Below are 19,857 nucleotides of genomic sequence, written 5' to 3'. Positions count from 1 at the left end.
CACACACACAAACACAAACGCACTCTCGCTTTCTCTCAGTGATGATCATCTGCCCTTGTCAGCAGGTCTGAGTCACTGAGCTAAGCATTTCCTGGCCATCCCAATGGATCTCAAACACAAGCACATGTTTACTAGGTGTGTGTGTGCATGTGCTGTATGTGTATGTGTGAGTGTGTGTGTGTGTGTATAACCTTATAGGATGCACTGATGACTTCATCCACAACCTTCCTGGCCTGAATACTGACCATCATGTGAGACAGCGTACGTTTATTTCAGATGCTTACCACTCTGAATTCTATGCACAAACCAATCTGACCCCCCTTTTATCCACAATAATCTAAATCAAACAGTCTTCTTCTGTGTAAAAGCTTTTCTCGGTAGCGATCGAGTGGACAAGTACCACCTAAGTGTGCTCATATACAGAACTCTCCCAGCCGTCTCTGAGATTTAACCTGCCTGTTGACTTGAGGCTCAGAGATTAGTGGAGAAGTGTACACACACTTGCTATTCAGCCTGAAGGCTGCAGACGACGTCAGTATAGAATTATAATGACCAGAACAGATGCAGTTGAGAAAATCCAGGGGATTTACTGTGGTCTGGTTAAATGTAGGGAAGATGTGCTGAATGGGAATGGCTGTTTCACTGATTTCTATTCTCAGTGTGTTCTTATGCACGCAGTTTCTGTGTGTGAGAGAGAGAGTGTGTGGCTGTCAGGCCAAATCCTTGTACATTTACTCTCTGCTCCTAGAGAAGAGGCTGTGAGTGTGATAGATACTCCCACCTCCTGGACAGGAATGAGACCATACGCATTGTGCAATATTCTCCACATTAAGCACCCAAAAACTGCAAAATCACTGCAGCCAACATGTGTCCATCAAGACACACAAACCCTACCACTGAAATCACTGCGTGTCAGCATTGTCTCAGTGCCCTGAATTTATCACGCCGAACATGTTTCTGATAGGCATGACTTACTGGGGTGCTGCCATCTGATAGAGTCGTCATGCTGATTGACATGCTCATCTTGTCAGAGGAGGAGAGGGAGGGCGGGGAGGGGCTTCTTTTCTCTGCTTCCTGTCTATGGAGGAAGTCACGCCAGGCGCGCTGAATACTACATGTAACAGATGAAGAGACAACATGTTAACGCAGGCAAGGACGATCATTCAAACTTTTAAATATGATGCATATGTGAATAGCTAAAAAATGGTAAGACTTCCCATCTAATCCCAATCTCATCCTATTCATACTGTGTTACCACCTGGACCAGCAGTTCCCAAACGTTTTGGCTTGAGACCCCTTGTGTTTAGTTACATACTTCTATGAGTTGTGAACACTTCCAACAAGGAGTAATTTCCATTATAACTGTACTATGTCTCATTTGAATTGTTTTAGAAAACTATCCTGTATTTCACAAGATGCCAGTCAGATTTTTTCTTGTGACCTCATGGAGGGGTCTCAAACCTCGGGTTGGAAACCGCTGACTCAGACATGTAGACCGACATGTATTGAGACAGGCCATTTTCTGTTTTATTGGATATATTTAATCAAAATTAAACTCCACAGCGCACGTTTTTTCAGCCAAAGACTAAATATATACTCACATCAACACCTTGGTCTCAAAGGGCGGCATGTTGATATTGATGTTGTTGTCTAGGTCCATGGTCAGATGATTACTGAGCCAGGAGAGGAGGGGATGGGCGGGTAGGGGACATTCAGAGGACACACACACACATACACAAACACACATTACATTACAAGTCCAATGTCAGTCTGGGTTATCAGTAATTAGCCAGAGATGGTTTGGTCCCATCTGCAGGGCACAAGAGCAGGCTGCTCATTCTCTCTTTGAGTTGTGTGTTTATTGTGTGTGTGTGTGTGTGTGTGTGTGTGTGTGTGTGTGTGTGTTTGTGTTGTGTGTGTAAACCCACCTCTGCAGCTGGAAATCTCCATCATTAACATGCTTGAGGCCACTCTGGAGGCTCTTCAGCTGCTCCTGTGTGATAGACAGAAGGAGGGACAGACAGAGAGACAAAGAGAGAGAAATAGCTGGCTTTAGTGCACACACAGAGAGAAGCCTTTACAGTAAGAAGAGATAACTATGAGTGTGTGCAAATATGAGTGAATGTTTGGCAGATGTGCTACCACTGTGCTGAGATCAGGGACCCCTGCAGCAAGTGGTTTGGGAGCATTTTGGCTTGGTTAGATGTTTTCCTGTGAAGTAAGCTTTGAAAGAACTCGGCCAATTCTGCTGCCTCAGAGTTTTTTAGGCATTGAGCCCCCGAAGCAGAGAGAAAGTCAAACAGAGAAAGAGACAAGTAAGGCTGATGAGAGAGCAGTAGAGAAGATACAGCAGGACATAATTCATGAACTATGGCACAGGTGATGCGCAGATGTAGCAGACACATTGGAGATTAGAGCATTGAAACTATACACTCTCACTTTAATGACTTTTAGCTCCGGTCTCTGCTCCTCACCTGCTGCTCCCCTCCCCTCCCCTTGGCTCCATCCCCGTGTTTTACAGTAATAGTGCTGAGGACAGGCCTGCCTCTACATAATTGATTGCAGACTAATTCAATAACATGGGAGCAACAAAATTTAAGTGGAGCAGTTCTTCCTGATGCACTAGGAGGGTCATATCGGGGCACTGAGCAGCTACCATATATGTAACAATATATGTTACTAAGAACATTGACTGTTGTCTACTGTCTACTAAGGCATAGCTGCTTTTTTGTAATAAAAAGGTTTATCTCATTTGGCTGTTTGCTCAATTTCTCTGTGGCAGGCAGTGTTGTTTTTCTCATTACTCTGCCTCCCAGAAGGAACAAGCTCCTCATTAGACAGAATCAAGGACTTTGACTAGTGATCAATGATTGCTTCAAGTAGCTGTTTTTTCATCTCTCTCTGTCTGTTTGTCTTTTCCTCTCAATTTCTCTCTGATGAAAAAGAGGATCTGTGAAAGTAAAACTCTAGCTCAGCTATGGATTCTGCACAACCCTAAAACCTCCCTGAACTTTCCTCTGCATTAAGAGTCAATGTCACCTCAGCTTTTCCAAATCCACCTAATGCTGTCCCGAACAGACAGCTGTCTCTCTTTTATACAGTCCATCACTCCCACACATACACATTTAGACAGACACACATTTTAAAAAGACTTGAATGTGTCGTTTTGGGAATTTTGAGACAGGCAGGAGCAAAGCAGAGAAGACTGAGCATGCGCAGAGGTAGAACGTGAAGTTTGAGAGTGTGTAGCACCCTCATCAAACTTTAATGAAAATTCAGGTTACTATTTGATGATTCAATGTTTCAGTCAAAGACCATTGGAAAAATAAAGTACAAGGGAATGTAATGCCACCAAAAAAATCAAAGAAGAGTTATTAAATCAGCACTGTAGTCTATCGGAAGTTGAAGAGACACAAAGAGGACAAGCAACGGAGGAGAGCGCCATGGAAAGCGAGTCCTTGCTGGTGAGCCACTCTGAGTTGTCGGCTCTAATACTCTCCATAATGAGGAAAGAGACTGGAGCTGCTTTTGACAGACTTCAGGTGCAGCTTGATGCTTTAAGGGTAGAACTCGACTCCTGTTGTCAGAAGCTTGGGGAGTTGGAGCAGGGCTGGTCAGCATGGATTATTGTGTTGCTACACTTGAAGCTACAAATGGAAATCTAATAAAGGAAAACAAAGAGCTTTACAGACAAAATGAAGAGGATGGAAAAACATAGCAGAAAGTTAAATCTATATGTGTTTGGACCGAAAAGTGATATTGAGAAGACTGATCCCACTGCCTTTATGACAGACTTTTTTAAGGGGGTGTTCTGAGGGGAGCTCACATGTGAACCAGCGGTAGAGATTGCACACAGGATTGGTCTGGTGCTCAGGTTGAGACCTGTGATTGTAAGAATGCAGAGCTATCAGGTGAAGAGGCAATCTTGAAGCTGGCAATAAGCAAGGGAGAGGTTATTTTTCAAGACATGTGAGTGAAGACATTTCCTGATGTGACACCTGAAATCGCCAGGAAAAGAGCCTAATTCAGTAAGAAGCTGCTCAAGGCTGAGGTGAGGCAAGGATTGCTGTTCCCCACCATACTTATCGTTACCTACAATGGACAAATGAGACTATTTCAGGACTGCAGTGAAGCTGAGACTTATTATAAAAAAGAAATCAGACCTGCAGCTCAAGCTGGAATGGAGGTGTTAAATGGCTGACAATGAATGGACATATTACTGAGATCTGATAGATGGTGTGATAAGGAGAGGAAGAAATGGAATCTGCAGTAATTATTATGAATGGGAATTAATTGCAGTATTAGATAAATTTAATTTTTTTAGAGGGCAATTGCCACTGGTATTTGAGATATGTTCTTCTTTATTTATTTACTCTTATTTGTTCATTAACTGCAGCATTAGTTAAATTATTTTTTCTCAGAGGCCAATTTTCACTTGTCTTTGAGTCACTTATCTACTGATATTTATCTGTCTACTGTTGTTCATTTCTCCTACAAGGATGAAATTTGAGATAGATCTGGTTTTAGTGAAATGTAACCTGAATCTAATTCTAATAGAGACTATTATTTGATTGTGTGTGGGAGCTACCAGTATGCTCTTTTCATTAAGTGTAGTGAGTAGGATGCATGTATGACAAACTATGTGTGTTTGAGTGTTGGCTTGTATGTGATTGTGTGTGTGTGTTTGAGACTGGATTAAATGTATGTTCTAAAAAAATTGAATAAATTAAATCATTTATAGATGATGTTAAAAATAAATGTTGGGAATATGTACTAGAGAAGGATAATCCAGATGATGCTTTTGAAGTCTTTAAAGGTATAATATGTAATTATTCCACAATAAAATGTCTAAAAACAACTAGACCTATGTTATATATTTTGTTGAGTTGTGTACTTACATTATCCGAAATGTTTCCAACAGTTTTCAAACCCAGAGAAATCTGTAATTTAATCAAAGTAACGGACCGTTTCATTTGGTCGCATGTCAATGGCGTCATACCTCCTCTACCAAAGAGTAAACACGCACAAGATGCATACGGCGGCGCTGTGTTTGTCCACTATAATGGCGTCTACCAAAGAGTAACTTACACACATACAAGATAATACATTGGTGTTGTGGTTGTTCCACAGAAACTGTTATAAATGGACTTTTATTTAATTTAAAGCTACATTTTCATGATAAATTTAGGCTCCTTTTAACTATATCTTTTAGCCGGAAGAAGGATTTCGTCATTGGACGTCTGGATCTTAAGTTATCAGAGAAATAAACTGAACAAGTGTTAGCAGCAGCTCGGCTAACAGCCCGTACCGGATGTTCGGTCGTCGCCGTACATCGTCGGAGAGACACAAATTTTTTTAGGTAAAACAGCTTTAATTAGTATTTTAATGATCTTAATCTGCATGTACATTTGTTTCTGGACAGGAGGAGACCTCTGCGGATAATTGGCTCCCGGGAGAAACCAGCCGAACGTCTGGATCTTAAGTTATAAGAGAAATAAACTGAACAAGTGTTAGCAGCAGGTCGGCTGACAGCCCGTACCGGACATCCGGTGGTCGCCGTACATTGTCGGAGAAACACTGATTTTTTAGGTGAAACAGCTTTATTCAGTGTTTTTACCTGTAATCTTCGGGTCTGTTTGTTCTGGAGAGGAGGAGACCTCTGCGGGTAATTCGGCTCCCGGTTAAAACATCCCAAATGATTAACACTGGAGTAATCCTATCCCGGTGAAGCTGGTTATTTAACAACGAAGACAACAATTCCCATGATCCCTTGCTACTTCATACCGTCATCACACTCCGTCTTTTAGTATTGTTTTGATTGAGAGACCCCTAGCAGCTGAAATTACATATTGTGCGTTTAATGTGTTATTTATACAAGTGATTGAGAAACATGCACCAATTGGAAAGCAGATAGTCAGGAACTTGAGATCAGCCTGGATAGATGAGGAATTGAGGGAACTGATGAAACAAAGAGATGATGCAAAAAAAAAAAAAAAAAAAAATGTAGCTATCACATCATTTAAATTTAAAATTGCAAAACTTACAGTTACAGATGTTGAGTGTCTGCTTAATAAATGCAAGGACTGACCACCGGTGTAGATAATTTAGATGTTACATCTCTTAGAACTGTTGCCAATTTAATTGCTGTTCCTGTCCTTAATATTATTAATTTGAGTATTGAAAAATGTATTTGTCCACAGGCATGGAAGATGGCAAAGGAATCCAATTGCACTATTTTTTGGTACAAATAGCCACCCTATAAGTTTGTTACCAGCTTTTGTTTTCTGTCTTTGCTAATGATCTTCCATTAGTTTTAGAAAAGGCTGAAATTGCTGTGTATGCAGATGACTCAACAAATGTATAATAGGATCAAGGTACCAGTTAAAAGCTGAACCAAAACTGAAATTAAACATAAACTATATACCTAGTACAAGACACAAAACTTCTGGGTATAATCTTGGATCATAAATTATCATGGTCTTGTGAGAAGAGTTTTAAAAGTTATGCCACCAGATGTCATTAGACAAGTTCTAAATGCTTTAGTTCTGTCACAGTTTGATTACTGTCTTGTGATTTGGTCCAGTGCTTTGATGAAGAAGATAACAAAAAATTACCAGTAACTCAAAATAAAACGTCATGTGCTTTACAGTGCTCTTACATAACTAATGTAATATACATGCATAACAGTCTGAGTTGGCTAACTGTCAATCAGAGATCCGTCTATGCTTTTTTAAATTTAGTCAGAAATGAACCGGTGACATGATCACCAAAGATATTATATGAAAGATTATTCTCTCTGTTTGCCCAACACAATTATCAAACACAATAAGCAACAGAAAGAAGGTTCATCCTACCTAAAACGAAAACGACAGTCGTGTACAGAGCTATGGTCAAGTGGCATTCACTGCCAGTGCATATTGTTCAAGGGAATACACTAAACATCCATTCAAAATTTTGTTAAAACAGTTAAAACATCTCCAAACATTTCAGGAACCATAATTGAACTGTGTATGTGTAAACTAGGAAAAAAATGGTGTAAGAAATAAAATGTAAACCTGGGTGAAAGTAGAAATCCCCCTTGGCAGAGAATGAGAAATGTATTTTAATACCCTATTTTCTTGGAATTGAATGTGCAAAAGTGCAGGATGGATAAATATATAATTTAAGAAGGTCATTCAGACAAGGATTTATGTTTATTAAGAATTATTATTTATTTGTATGAAGAAGAAAAAAAATCAAGTTTGCTATGAATTCTTGAGGTATTGTGATAGATTTATAATTTTCTGTTTGGGTTAATTTATGCTGAAAGGATGGCAATTTTGTTTCTCTTCCATATGTATGTTTGTTTGTTGTGTCTATGTGGCTAGACTGTGTATGAGTATGTATGACTGTATGGGTGGTGGACCCCAGGAAGAATAGCCAATGCTTATGCTGCTGCTAATGGGGATCCTAATAAAGAAAGAAAAGGATGAAAAAAAAGTAAGAGAAATAGAGAAGAGAGAAAAATGAACCTAAAAGACACTGAAAAACAGCTTAAAGTCAGTGAGATACAGAAGAAAGACTTGAGACTACAGACAGAGAAATAAGCAAGTGGCAGTGATGGAGAGATGGAGGGGAGGAGATGTGTGTGTGTGTGTGTGTGTGTGTGTGTGTGTGTGTGTGATTGTGAGGTTCTGGGTAATGGAGTTGCTGGAAGACTGAATGAGCCGATCATTTCAATTTCCCCTTAGAGTTACTGATGGCCCTGTCACAAGCCTGGCCAGACAAACTATTAGCCCACCAAAGAAACAAGCACACACATGCACACACTTTCAAGCAAGGCACAGACATAGACACACAAAAAACGTATACAAATTTGCATATGGACAAACATTTATAAGCCTGTTCAGCAACAGCACTCATGAAAATTACCACACACACTCACACACAAACACAACATCAAACATCTCTCATATCTTAGCTTATCTATCAACAGCTCAGCTTAAAGCATCATCCACTCCACACTCAGCTCCTTCTCCAGTCTTCTCTTAATAGCAAGTAAACCCCCATGATAATAAGTTATCAGAAGTACAAACAGAGAGGATGTTCAATTGGTGATTGATTAATTAAAATGAAGTGGTGATTACATGAGAAAAACAAATACCAATAAAATTATTCTGTAGGTACACCTTGTTAGTTTGACTTGTACTTTTTACAATATACAGTATATTTAAGAAAAACATTGCGGATTATGATATAACAGCACTGAATTTATAGAAATATCTGTAAAGATTGTGATCCAACCTTAAAAAAGGAAAATATCAGATTTCATTGGGATGTCAAATAATTTTGGATGAAGGTCAGATTTCACTAGGAAACATTAAAAATTTACAATACTTGACCATAGAAATAGATGATACATATCTTCATTAAATACTGTTATGGATACCACCTTTTAGTGTGTGAATGTACTAATAATCTGCAGGAGGTTGCATTTAAAACTCTGAACTTTGTAAATGATACTTGGTTATGTAAATGTTTCATTCTATCCCAATTTTTCAAAACTTTTTTTTTTATCGCTGTTGTTATGATTGATTATGTTTATGTGTGTGTGTGTGTGTGTGTGTGTGTGTGTGTGTGTATGTGTGTATTTGCTTGCAAAACAGAAATTCCAACACTGATATCCGGATCACATTATTCACCACTTAAGCAAAACCCTGACTTCAGCAGGACATTTACAACCATCTTAACACATGGTATTGATTTCAAAATCTATAGCAGTATACATTTTGCAATTATTGTGTATCAAACCAAAGACTGTATGTCTCTGCTCCACAGTAACTAACAATCTGTTGTCAAAATCTGTACAGTTGGTCCTTGGTCCAAAAACCCTTTTCTCTTTCTCTGCTACCCACATCTGTATCCTTCCACCCCTGCCTCAGTGGAAAACCCCATCCTGTGTCCGGGGTAGGCATGCCAAAAAAGTACCGGAACATAAACCAGAGGTTTGCATAATTTAGTGGCAGAGCCGACAGAAAATCTATAGTCATTTTGGGCTTTGGCAGTGCCAAGCAGGCTTATATTGATTGGTGTGTGGATATGTGTGTGTGATTGTGTGTGTGCGTGCAAAATATGTGTAGTTACTGGATTTATGGCACAGCCAGGCGGAGCAGAGAGAGAAGGAGGCAGGGAGCAAGAGAGAGAGGGATGCTGATGGAGAAGAGACCTTGAACCCACAGGACACTATACAACAACAGAGGAAATAGAGCTACTGACAACCAAATACAGACCACAAGCACTCTTCCGTCATCCATCCCTTCTTCACCCCCTCTCTGTCTCCACCTCCTCCCTCCTTCATCAATCCTTTCTCCTTAACTCCACTCTCTGAAAAAAAGTAATGAAAATAAAATAAAACAGGTTTGAACAGTCGCTGAGAAGAGAGTGCACTGAATTAACAGAGATGGAAAAGAAGAAAACGATGATTGGATCACACTGTGAGAAATGTGCCTTCATATTTGACATATTGGAGAAAGTAGACCAGTAGTTGTTTGGGTGGATTTTCCTCGTTATTATGGAGAGAGAGAAACAGTAATAGGTGAGGTGCAAGGTCAAAGGGGCTGCAGGGTTTAGGAGAGATACCACCAGGCTCCTGGTGAGATACTGCTGCAATTTACGATGTATGGCATAGACGAGCCCAGCAGTCCAGGCACCAGGCTTGCTAGAGGATCTTCTATGCAGGTGGAGGTTTGCCCTACATCCACAGTAGCAATCATGATGAGGCAATAGGCACAGGAGCAAATGGGCTAAATGATGGCCAATCACAGGTCTGACTGTCTTTTTGTTTTAGCATATACATTACATAAGCCTAAATTTAGTCCATATAGCTATGATCAAACCTCCAAAATTAGCAAAAAAAAGTTCAGGTCAATGTGAAATGTTTCCTATTTTTTTGCTAGAAAAATCCATAAACAATTCCAGATATTTTACTTTCTAACAAACTGAACAGGCCTTTTTTGCACTCATCTTAGGTTACTGCTGTTTCATATAAGTCATCATTTAAACATCTTTTCCAAAATTAAAAAAAGTGAATATAGAAACTCTTTCATTGCAGATTTCAAGGGTGTAAGTCCTTTAGCTGAAAGTAATAAAACCAAAGTTTATCATTTTCTGGTTTTAATTGTCATCTTCAACCCTTGAATGAATGAATTCTTGACAAGAAACTCTGTTCACAACATGATATGAATGCCATCTCAAAACTGCACCTTTTGCTCTTGAGGAAAATTAATTCTTAGGGTAGCTCTGTTTTTATGCATTTAATAGAAATTGTTTTATCCTTTTGTAGTGATCGCTAGTACACATGACCATAAGAATAGGCTTGACAGGATGGTTGATGTGGCAAGCAGCACAAGTTGATTTGAACCAAACTCAGGTTAGGGAATATTTACAATAAGTGGTTCCATAGGAAGCCCAAAGCTGTCCTACATTGTCCTGATGTCTCTCTGAACAAAGAGTTTGAGCTTCAGGCTGCAGCTATAGATCATCTGCTATGAAGATAAAACCACTAAAACTAACCTTTGTGTGTACTGTATGGCTATTGATATGCTGAACATGGAATAGCTCACGCACATTACCAGCTGCCCTCTCTGCCTTTCATTTGAGCTTTATGTTGCCTCACTTCTGATATGATTTCTGGGTTTTTATACTGCTTATTGTTTTTATATTGTTTTTACAGCATTATTGTTTTTACTGCCTCATAGTTGTTTGTATCATTTTTTTTTTATTGTCTTACAGTTGTGCGGTGTCCCTGCTGTCTTATTGTCGTGTTAATATAATCTTTTAAAACCTGGCTGCACATGTCATTTTCTATAATAGAGTAATAAATACTGACTTAACTTGAGTTTAAGGGAGAAAAACACTATACTGGAGTGATATGTTTTTATTAGATTGTTCTGGTCTTTTTGCAGCTGAGATAAGCAGCTTGATTCATCTATTGGTACTCAAGCACAAAACCCATAATTTACTTTTTGGCCTTTTTTCTTTGTAAGGAAATATTTTGGAAGCAAATTCAGAAATGTAGTCACCTAAGATATGGAAAAGCAAACGGCAAAATGCTTATGGCAAACATATAAACATCCCTAAACTACGCCTCACAACATCTACATCATGTGTCTATTTTTCTGATGCAAGGTGGCAGCATTTCTCACTAGGTGATCAGCTCGACTGGCTTATGAAGCTTTAGGCTGACAGTTCATACAACAAGAAAGAATCTGTGCCATGGGGAAGAAACCGAAAAGGGAGACAGAGGAGAGAAGGGCTAAATGAATGACGCTTTAAAAGGTTAGATACCTAAGCTGTAGGGGACAAAAGGCAGGGGAAAGATAAAGCAACAGCACTTTGCAGAGAGACAGAAAATGATATAGTTTGAGAGTTGGCGAGGGAGTTAAAGAAGGAAGAAAGTATGAAAGTAGGTTCCCCTGTTGGCGGTGAGAATAAGGGATATAGAGGTGAAAGAACAAGCCTGTGGGCTCTGAAGAAATTAAACTGGACCAACTCCAGCCAGGCAGCCAGAGAAACACAGAAAAGAGAGAAATGGGCTGCCTGGGAAATGGCCTTCATATCTCCTGCACATGGGGTGTAAATCTGTTCCTTGCACCTCCAACTGATCCACACACACATACTAACACTCACACACATGATTTAAATAGCTCTCTTGCTCCTCTAAATGCCCCCTTAACTCAGTTCAGGGACAGGAACAGAGTGACAGACAAAGAGAGGAGAGAAATGCACACAGAGACCACACATTTAAAAAGCCTAAAGTTCCTGTCTGCCTCTTCATTGCTCACTATCCAATAAAGGTGAAAAATTATTTTTAAAAAGCCTTTAAAAACACAGACTAAGTCAAAATCATAACTTATTTCCATTGCTATACTTATAAGGTCACTTTCTAAGCCTTCTTCTTCTCATAACAAACATGATATGTTTTCATGTTGTTCCACTTCTCTGTGTCAGCTGCTTTACTCTCGCCTTGTTTTGTCTCATGTTCCTTCTACAGTCTCTCAGTCTAAGTTGGTTTTCCTCTTCAATACTTGATGAGCTTCCTGATGTGAAGTGCTGGCAACAGATTCCTGGTCGTCACTCTATCGTCTTCCAGCACTGCAGAACGTTGGCCAGCTGTGTTTGTTTTCCTGATGAACTCAATTAACTCGAGTACACAGTCTCCAGAATACACACACATACATAAACACACAGAAATTTATATGAACCAAATAATTCTAGTTAACTTTACATGCTGTAACCCAACAACATGTAACAATGATGCAAAAAGTCCATGGGGGGGGGGGGGGGGGGGGGGGGGGGGGGTAAAAATACATAAATCTTTTTCATTTTATCATAAAGGCAAGGAGCATCCTGGTGGCCTATAGGTTTAACACACTGATCATATAATGTCCCTGGTCCGAGTCAATCCTGGGACCTATTTCCTGTTTGCTCTCTCTCTAACTAATGAAGGGGAAAAGGCCTCAAAAATATAAAAAATATCCATAAATAAAGGCAAAGACAGCTCTGCATTAAACCTGTCCAATGCTCCCTCTTTATTAGCTTAAAATCACCATGAAAGACCTGAAGCAAACTGTTACATCCACACGTAATTAAATCAAGTTTTGCACATTTGCATATGGATACAGTGCACAAAAATGTCCTATGTAACTTTGAAAAATAATCAATCACACCTGCAAACTAACAAGAATACGTTCACTATTACCAAACAAGAAAATTCAGCAAACAAAAAAAGGCAATCAGCCAAATAAACAGTATTCCCCTCCCTACACTCTGTGCAGAGATTACTTCTTGCTAGTTAAGTTTGGACAATGACCAGGTACTTCTAACCCAATAATAGTGTAACCTTGAGGCGAGGAGTTTTTCCAGTCACCTTTCAGCCAAAAAGCTGTCATGACCTGGTCCTCTACTTATGGTAACCTAACTAGTTTAAACACCATCATACCATCTGCCACACTACATAGACCCTCTTTCTCTCTCACACACACATGCAGACACACACACACACAGGCTTTCCAAAGGGGTCGGAGGCAGCCTCTATCAGTCAAGCCTCCCTGGGGTCCTTTGGCCCAGCCAGCCAGCCAGCCGGCGCCATCTCTGCCATCACACACACATCCTCATTGCTCTCTTTTGCTATGGGGACACAGAACCTGTCAGTATACCGTGTGTTTGTGTGTGGGAGTGATAGCAAAAACAGAGGACAGGTGCTGTTATCTGTAGCCATTCCTGGCCAGACACTCTGTCCTCTGGCACCTATGTGTGTGTGTGTGTGTGTGTGTGTGTGTGTGTGTGTGTGTGTGTGTGTGTGCGTATGAGAAAATGCAACAGAGAGAGTGCCAGCCAGCTCTGATTGTAGGGTCACTCAGGGACGACATTGCCAGTGTCTGGACACTAAACCCCAATGGGCACTACGCAAATCTACACACACACTTGCCCGCGCACACACGCACACACACACACACACACACACATACACAGAGTCCTTCTTTCTGCTCTGGGGGTTAGGCTAATGACTGACGGTGTCAGAGACGGAGAGGAGACCAGCTGCATACTGAGAAAGAGGAAATGGAGCAGGGAGAAAACCTAAAGACAGCCACACAAGCTAATACAGAACCATGAGGAAAAAGCACAACAACACGTCACTGCTGCATAATCCAAATAATGATAAATGACAAGGTAATGACAATGTTCGCGGGCAAGGGAGGTGAAAGGAGTAGCTCTTACAGAACTGATAAGGTGTTTTTACTGTGAGTTGCATGTGCTAAACAAAAATTAAGGGGAGCTGTGCCAGTTAGTAGGAGACAGGAGGAGTTGCCAGGTGTAAGCACATATACTGTACACACACACACACACACACACACACACACACACACACACACACACACACACACACACACACACACACACACACACACACACACACACACACAAATTTCAGAGGTCTGTGGTTGTCCAGGCAACAAATTGAGCATCTGTGTGGTGTCAGGCCAGAGCAGAAACTGGTCCAACATGGAGAAATATGCACAGTATGCCTGTGTGCATGTGTTTGTGTCTTATTAATTTCACAAAGTGTTTCCTGGTTTATGTGGATAAAATGGAGTGGAGATGTAGTAATGTGAAAATAAAACTTTGTCAGCCATGCTTGTCAGTTGTCTTTGTATTGGTTGTATTAAATTAGAAACTCAGTCTCAAAATATACATTGCAGGGAATTTTGTAGCACCAGATTAACATTGTATTTCTTTATTGCACAATCATATAACAGGAATTTGTCTTAGTGACACAGGTGCACACATACACAACTAAGAACAACAGTGTATCCCATGATAGGGTGATTTCTTTGACTTTCACGAAAGACATGCATACCTGTGGAAGCGCACATTATTTTCTGTCCTTTTTTGCCTCCAGCATTTTCCCTGCGTATTTAGCACTCCCTGCTCCCCTGGTGGGCCATAATCAGAGCAGTAAAGCCAACCGTTAACATGCCAGAACAAACACACAGTAAAGCAGCTCCTTTTACAACATCACTCAATACTACCTGTTCTCCACGGCAGCCGAGCAGAACACCACTGTACTAACGACTGCACTGCTGGGTGGAGAGCAATATATATGCAAAGAGCTGATGGTAAATGTATGCAACTATAAAATCTCTTTTATTGGGCATTATGGTCAAATGGAGGGATCGGCATTGTTGCTTAATAAGATTGTAAAAGGCAGTTGTAGAAAGAGTAGTAAAAGAGATGCCGACTAAGGAATACGAGGTCCCCAGAGGCTTTTCAGTTAAGGTGATGTGATGTGATTTGGAAGTTTATCATGCATCTGAACAAATTTTGTTAAAGACCTCTAAAGTGTATTCAACTTTATTTGTGCCTTCCCCAGTACTTTGGGAATCTGTCTGTTACTTTTCAGAGCTCTCAGTGGAAGGAATCAAACCAAGACCCTGTTAGAAGAAGAGTTTAAACTACACCCACAGACCAAAGAACACTTAAAGGTGATATTCAGCGATGAAATAGTCCTCCAGTGAGTTAGTATTGAACATGAAGTAGATTTTAAAAAGTGACAAACTGACACAGCCATGACGTTATGTCAGACAAACAATATGACAATATGAAATGGCAAAGTTAGGAGGTGTACTTCAGTCATCACAACAACTAGACAGCGCTATAACCATCAATATGGAATACAAAACATTATAGGAAGCTATCTGGAAACCTCAAAAATAATTATAAAGAATTGATAGACCAGGAGAGGTGGGGTGTACTGTGACAGAAAAAAATCTTTCAACAATACAAATATACCTCAGTCACTCTCAGCCCTATGGCAAAGCAATTTAATGCACTAGAGGTCTAGATATCTTGACTTTCAGTCCTTTATACAGGTCAAGCTCCAAAAAACACCATATCATATTCTCATTTCCTATAATTCAACATGAAAACACTTTTTTGTTAAATTGCTAGAGTGCCCCTTCAAAGGTGTGATAAGTAAAGGTCATCATGATTTGATGGTTGCTTCTGTACAGCTACAGTTTCCCTAAAACCTCACACAAATGGCAAATAAACAGGCACATAAAACCTGTTTCCTTCACAATGTTTGTGATGAACATTGTAAAAGAAACACAGGCACACACACACAGACACACACATAAACAATTAAAGCCAGGTTTGAGTTGTGAGTTAGAGCTGAGGCTGTCCATTAGCAGTGGTCCATCACTGTTTCAAGCTTAATGAAGTAGAAAGCCAGAAGAAAGAGAGAGCCTGCAGACCTGATTAATGAGAGAGAGAGAAAGAGAGAAAGAGAGGGGGAGGGAGGGGGGGCGAGAGGAACAGGGATGAAAACCAAAGGAGAGAATGGGTGTTGAAAAGAGAGAGGCGAAACAGGAGACAAGTAACGCATAATTAGAGCTGATGAAGTAAGGAGGGAAGGGCAGGGGCCTGGAGAGGGCGAGACTGTGCTTGATTTTTAATTGATCCATGTAAAGCTGCTATGTGAAAAGCGCTTACCTTGTCTTAATTCCTTCAACCTCTCTACTAAATGGTCTCTCTCTCCTCGTCTCAAACCTATCACTCTATCTCCTTCTTTGAAAGAATCTTTGTGTCTACGCCGGTAGCTTAACACTCTGGAAAGCCTGGCTTACCGCTCCTCAGCTCAGCAGGAAATTATTAAAGTCACGGTCCAGTTAACTGCTGGTCACCCTCAGCCCTGTGGGCCTCGGTTGGACCCACTCACCTGTGCTGGGCGTTTTAAGAGGGCTAAGTGCACAGCTACACACACACACACACACACACGCCAATGAAATCAGTCACCTGTGCAGGGCTATGCAGTGAGCGTTAAGCATTAGCCATGGAGGGCTCTAGCTAAAGCTTGGCTATGCTCTAAAAAGCAGCGGCAGGAATGGCATGGCAGGCTGGCGAGGCAGGCAGTGTGGGTGTTCATTAAAACACACAGTACCATTCACAGGGAGAAACAAGGCCATAAAAGCAATTAATCTGCCCATAAACAAGCCATTTCGCCTGTCCAACACACCCACAAACACACAGGCATGACAGTGGGAGCAGGGAGGAGAGGAGGGGGGCTGTGCCTCTTGTTCCTCCCGGCTCTCTTTCTCATTATCTCTCTCTGCCTGATTCTGTTTCTCAGAACTATTCAGATAAATCCAAAGATCTTAAGGATTTTTAATCTAAAAAGTGCTGCTATCTCAATCCTGCAGTGTTAAATTGGAGAGATAACTCCAGACAGAAGGTGGGTAAAAAGGCTCTCATCACACTCGCCGCAGATCAGCAGACTGAGCTCAGATGCAGAAACCCAAACCAGATGGTTTACTGAAACTGTCAGTGATGTCATCTCATAGGTTTGTGCATTATTTTGTACCATTCATCTCTGCTTCTTTGCTTTTGAGTTGCGTCACAGATGGGGGTGCACCAGAACCATAGAATAATATTAATAAGAATGTTTGAATGAATGATAGTGCAAATGTATGCACAATTACGTATAAAATAATCAAACTGATGTTAAATGCAATGAACTGTGTTTGGGTGCTATGTACAGATTCATCATACTGTACATTAACTCTTAACGCATGTAAACGATTGTAGTTTTGAATTACAGTTTGTTTGGTAACACTAATACAACAAAATTTAGAAAAATATATAAAAAAAACCAACAACAAATCAAACATGATTACACAGCACATGATTATATTATCATACAATCTGATCGCAATTAATATACGATTATACTGAATTCTTGCTCAACCATAAGTATGATGTATTTCGCCAAGTACTTGTACACAACAAACAAATATGATGACAATAAATCAAATTTACATTTGTAATTTGTTCACTTGAGGCCCTTCAGCATCTTACTTTTTTTTTGGCTCATGTCTTCTGTGACCTCAACACCTTTCTGTATTTTTATTATGGATGTATTATAAGACCTGGATATCAGACTCTAAGATTGCGCCCATTCAATGAATGAAAATTGCTCGCTGAGCGTGTAAGTGACCCACTAAACATGAGCATTAGTGTTTCTCCCACTGGTCTGCCTGTGCCATCCCGCTTAGCCTATGGACTTTACATTGGGATACTATCACACTCACTCACGAGTGGCCACTGGGGCGAATTGGCAACAAGACTGAATGGCGGGACTGTGCCCAGCTCTCTTAATGATTTTCACTCATCTTTACTGATTCCTTGACATTTTTTCCCCACAACAGATGTTTATTACCCCACACCAGAAGAAGATTATTGGTCAGAAACAGAACTCATTTTTCAATGCGGAGTATGACAACTAAAGAGCTATGTATATCAGCAATGATACCAGTGCTAGTTTTGAGGAATGTCTTCTTAACACTCTCCTCTCCTTTACAAAAACATCACATATAATATGTGTTAACAAGCAAGTGTGTTTGTGTGTGAGCATGTGTGTGCATGTGTGTATGTGGTGTGTGCAGAATCGTAGTGTGTGCTGTCATTGCCGGGGGCAGAACAGATGATGAGAGATGATGAGTTGCATGCCTCCACCCTATTGAGTAATAATGAGAGTGCTGTGATTGCCTGAGCTAAGAATAGTAGGCTGCTAGTAGCTTTAATAGTGGGATTGTCTCTCTGCTATCCGACCCCTCGGCTACACTTTAACTAGATTAATCACTACAGGAGAAGCTGTAACAATGCTGAAAAATGCAGACAGACACAAACGTATGCATACACATTCATGTCCAAAAACATGCTTTAGCTATCGGGGGTACAGATAATAGAGGACATATGGAAATCAGAAAGTGAAAAACACAAAGACGTTGAAGGACAGGTGGACTCAAAACATTGGGACTCTAAAAAAAATATTTTTTCCTCACCAAAGGTCAACTCTAGAGTTTAGAGAAGCCAAAGCTCCCATACCTCTGCATTTCCTAACATCCAATTATCTTTTCAACACATCCTCTCCTCAGCTTTCCTTCAAAAAATTTCCCTCACTCTTTGCCTGCTTTCTTTAAGCCATTCTGTCCTTCTCCCTATTATTTAAGAAAACCGTGACATTTTTGTCTGTTTTGTAACTCTGACTTTCTATAATTCATTCCAGCATGTCTCTTACACAATTACTCTGCCCTTCAGGGTCTATGAAAACATGTGCACGTGCAGGAATGTACATTATTAAGTACATTATCATATACTGTAATGTACAAACAGGCAAAAGAGCTGTTATGCAAAAAAAGGGTAACATCCTCCTTGACAGAGGATAATAGTATATACATATTATCATTCCTCTTGTGAAGCATCTGCTTATACTCCTCAATGAGGGTCTGACAAATGGTAATGTTAAACACAAACACATATGCCCTCCCCAGGGTCCTCTAATTTTATATTTCCCTCTTTCCTTGTCTATTCTTCTAGCGAGTGGTCATCACCCAGAGCCAATCTTGTGGAAAATGAAAACTATCTGAATATTCTTGGGGAGCTCAGAGAGAGTTGTGTGCTCTCCAAGCACCATTTCACCTGCCGTGTTTATGGCTCCACGCTGAGCTATTGCATGACTTGTCTTTGCTCTCTGGATCCCAGAAGGAGAATGAAGTTGAAATTACTTCTGGGGGAAATATGTGTGAATATGCATGCAGGCGTGCCCACTCAGAAGCAAGCGCACAAACATACACACAGGTTCAATTAGTGTCCAATCGTAGGGGATTCAGGTGAGGGATAAGTCATGTTTAGTGCACCTGTCTCTCCAGCAGGACTTGTGCTAGAATGAAAGCAGAGATTTTGGGAGCTCTGCCACAAGAGCATCTACTGGAGGTCATAAACACATATAGGAGACAAGATGGAGTCTATCCTGCTTATGTGATGACTCTTAGGGACAGATGCAATGAATAAATCAGTACATCCCATTTTCTCAAGCAAACACACTACATTAATATAAACTTAAACAAGCTTGAGTGCATAGTGTGAAAAAAAGCACAAATATCCCAATACTGGAAACACCAAAGCATCTTTTCAAGGATATGTGTGTATGTATGTGTGTGTCTGTGTGTGTGTGTGTGTGTGTAGTATTCATACAAACTGTATCCACCTGAGGCTCTGAGTGACAGGTACATGGGTAACTGTCACTGCTACACAGCTAATGAATATTCACACTGTTATTCTCGCTGCATTATTCACACCAGCATGAATTCACACACACACACATACACACACCGCTGTTCATTCTGTGCAAATACACGCATCCACAAGCGTGTGTTTTTGCTTACTTGAACAGACAAGGTGAATGTTCAAGTAAGGATGGATACACAAGCAAGTAAAAATTAAAGAAAGACAGACACACAGAAAAAGTCAGTCAGACAG

At 40.4% G+C, this 19,857-nt stretch overlaps 1 protein-coding gene across 2 annotated transcripts in view; it reads right to left on the bottom strand.

The window, feature by feature from the left end:
* schip1 (schwannomin interacting protein 1) overlaps positions 1–19,857 on the bottom strand; it is a 216,788-nt gene that overhangs the window by 148,506 nt on the left and 48,425 nt on the right. For both annotated transcript variants that reach the window (XM_044353456.1, XM_044353457.1), the window contains exons 6-8: positions 1,929–1,993; positions 1,602–1,673; positions 976–1,111 (exon numbers count right to left, since the gene is read on the bottom strand). In XM_044353456.1, coding sequence (XP_044209391.1) covers positions 976–1,111; positions 1,602–1,673; positions 1,929–1,993 — 273 coding nt within the window. The remainder of the gene's footprint in view (positions 1–975; positions 1,112–1,601; positions 1,674–1,928; positions 1,994–19,857) is intronic.

Source organism: Thunnus albacares, chromosome 6 (assembly GCF_914725855.1).
Source record: "Thunnus albacares chromosome 6, fThuAlb1.1, whole genome shotgun sequence".
NCBI lineage: Eukaryota > Metazoa > Chordata > Actinopteri > Scombriformes > Scombridae > Thunnus > Thunnus albacares.
The sequence above is the reverse complement of the archived record's forward strand: the minus strand, read 5'-3'. Positions and strand labels throughout refer to the sequence as shown.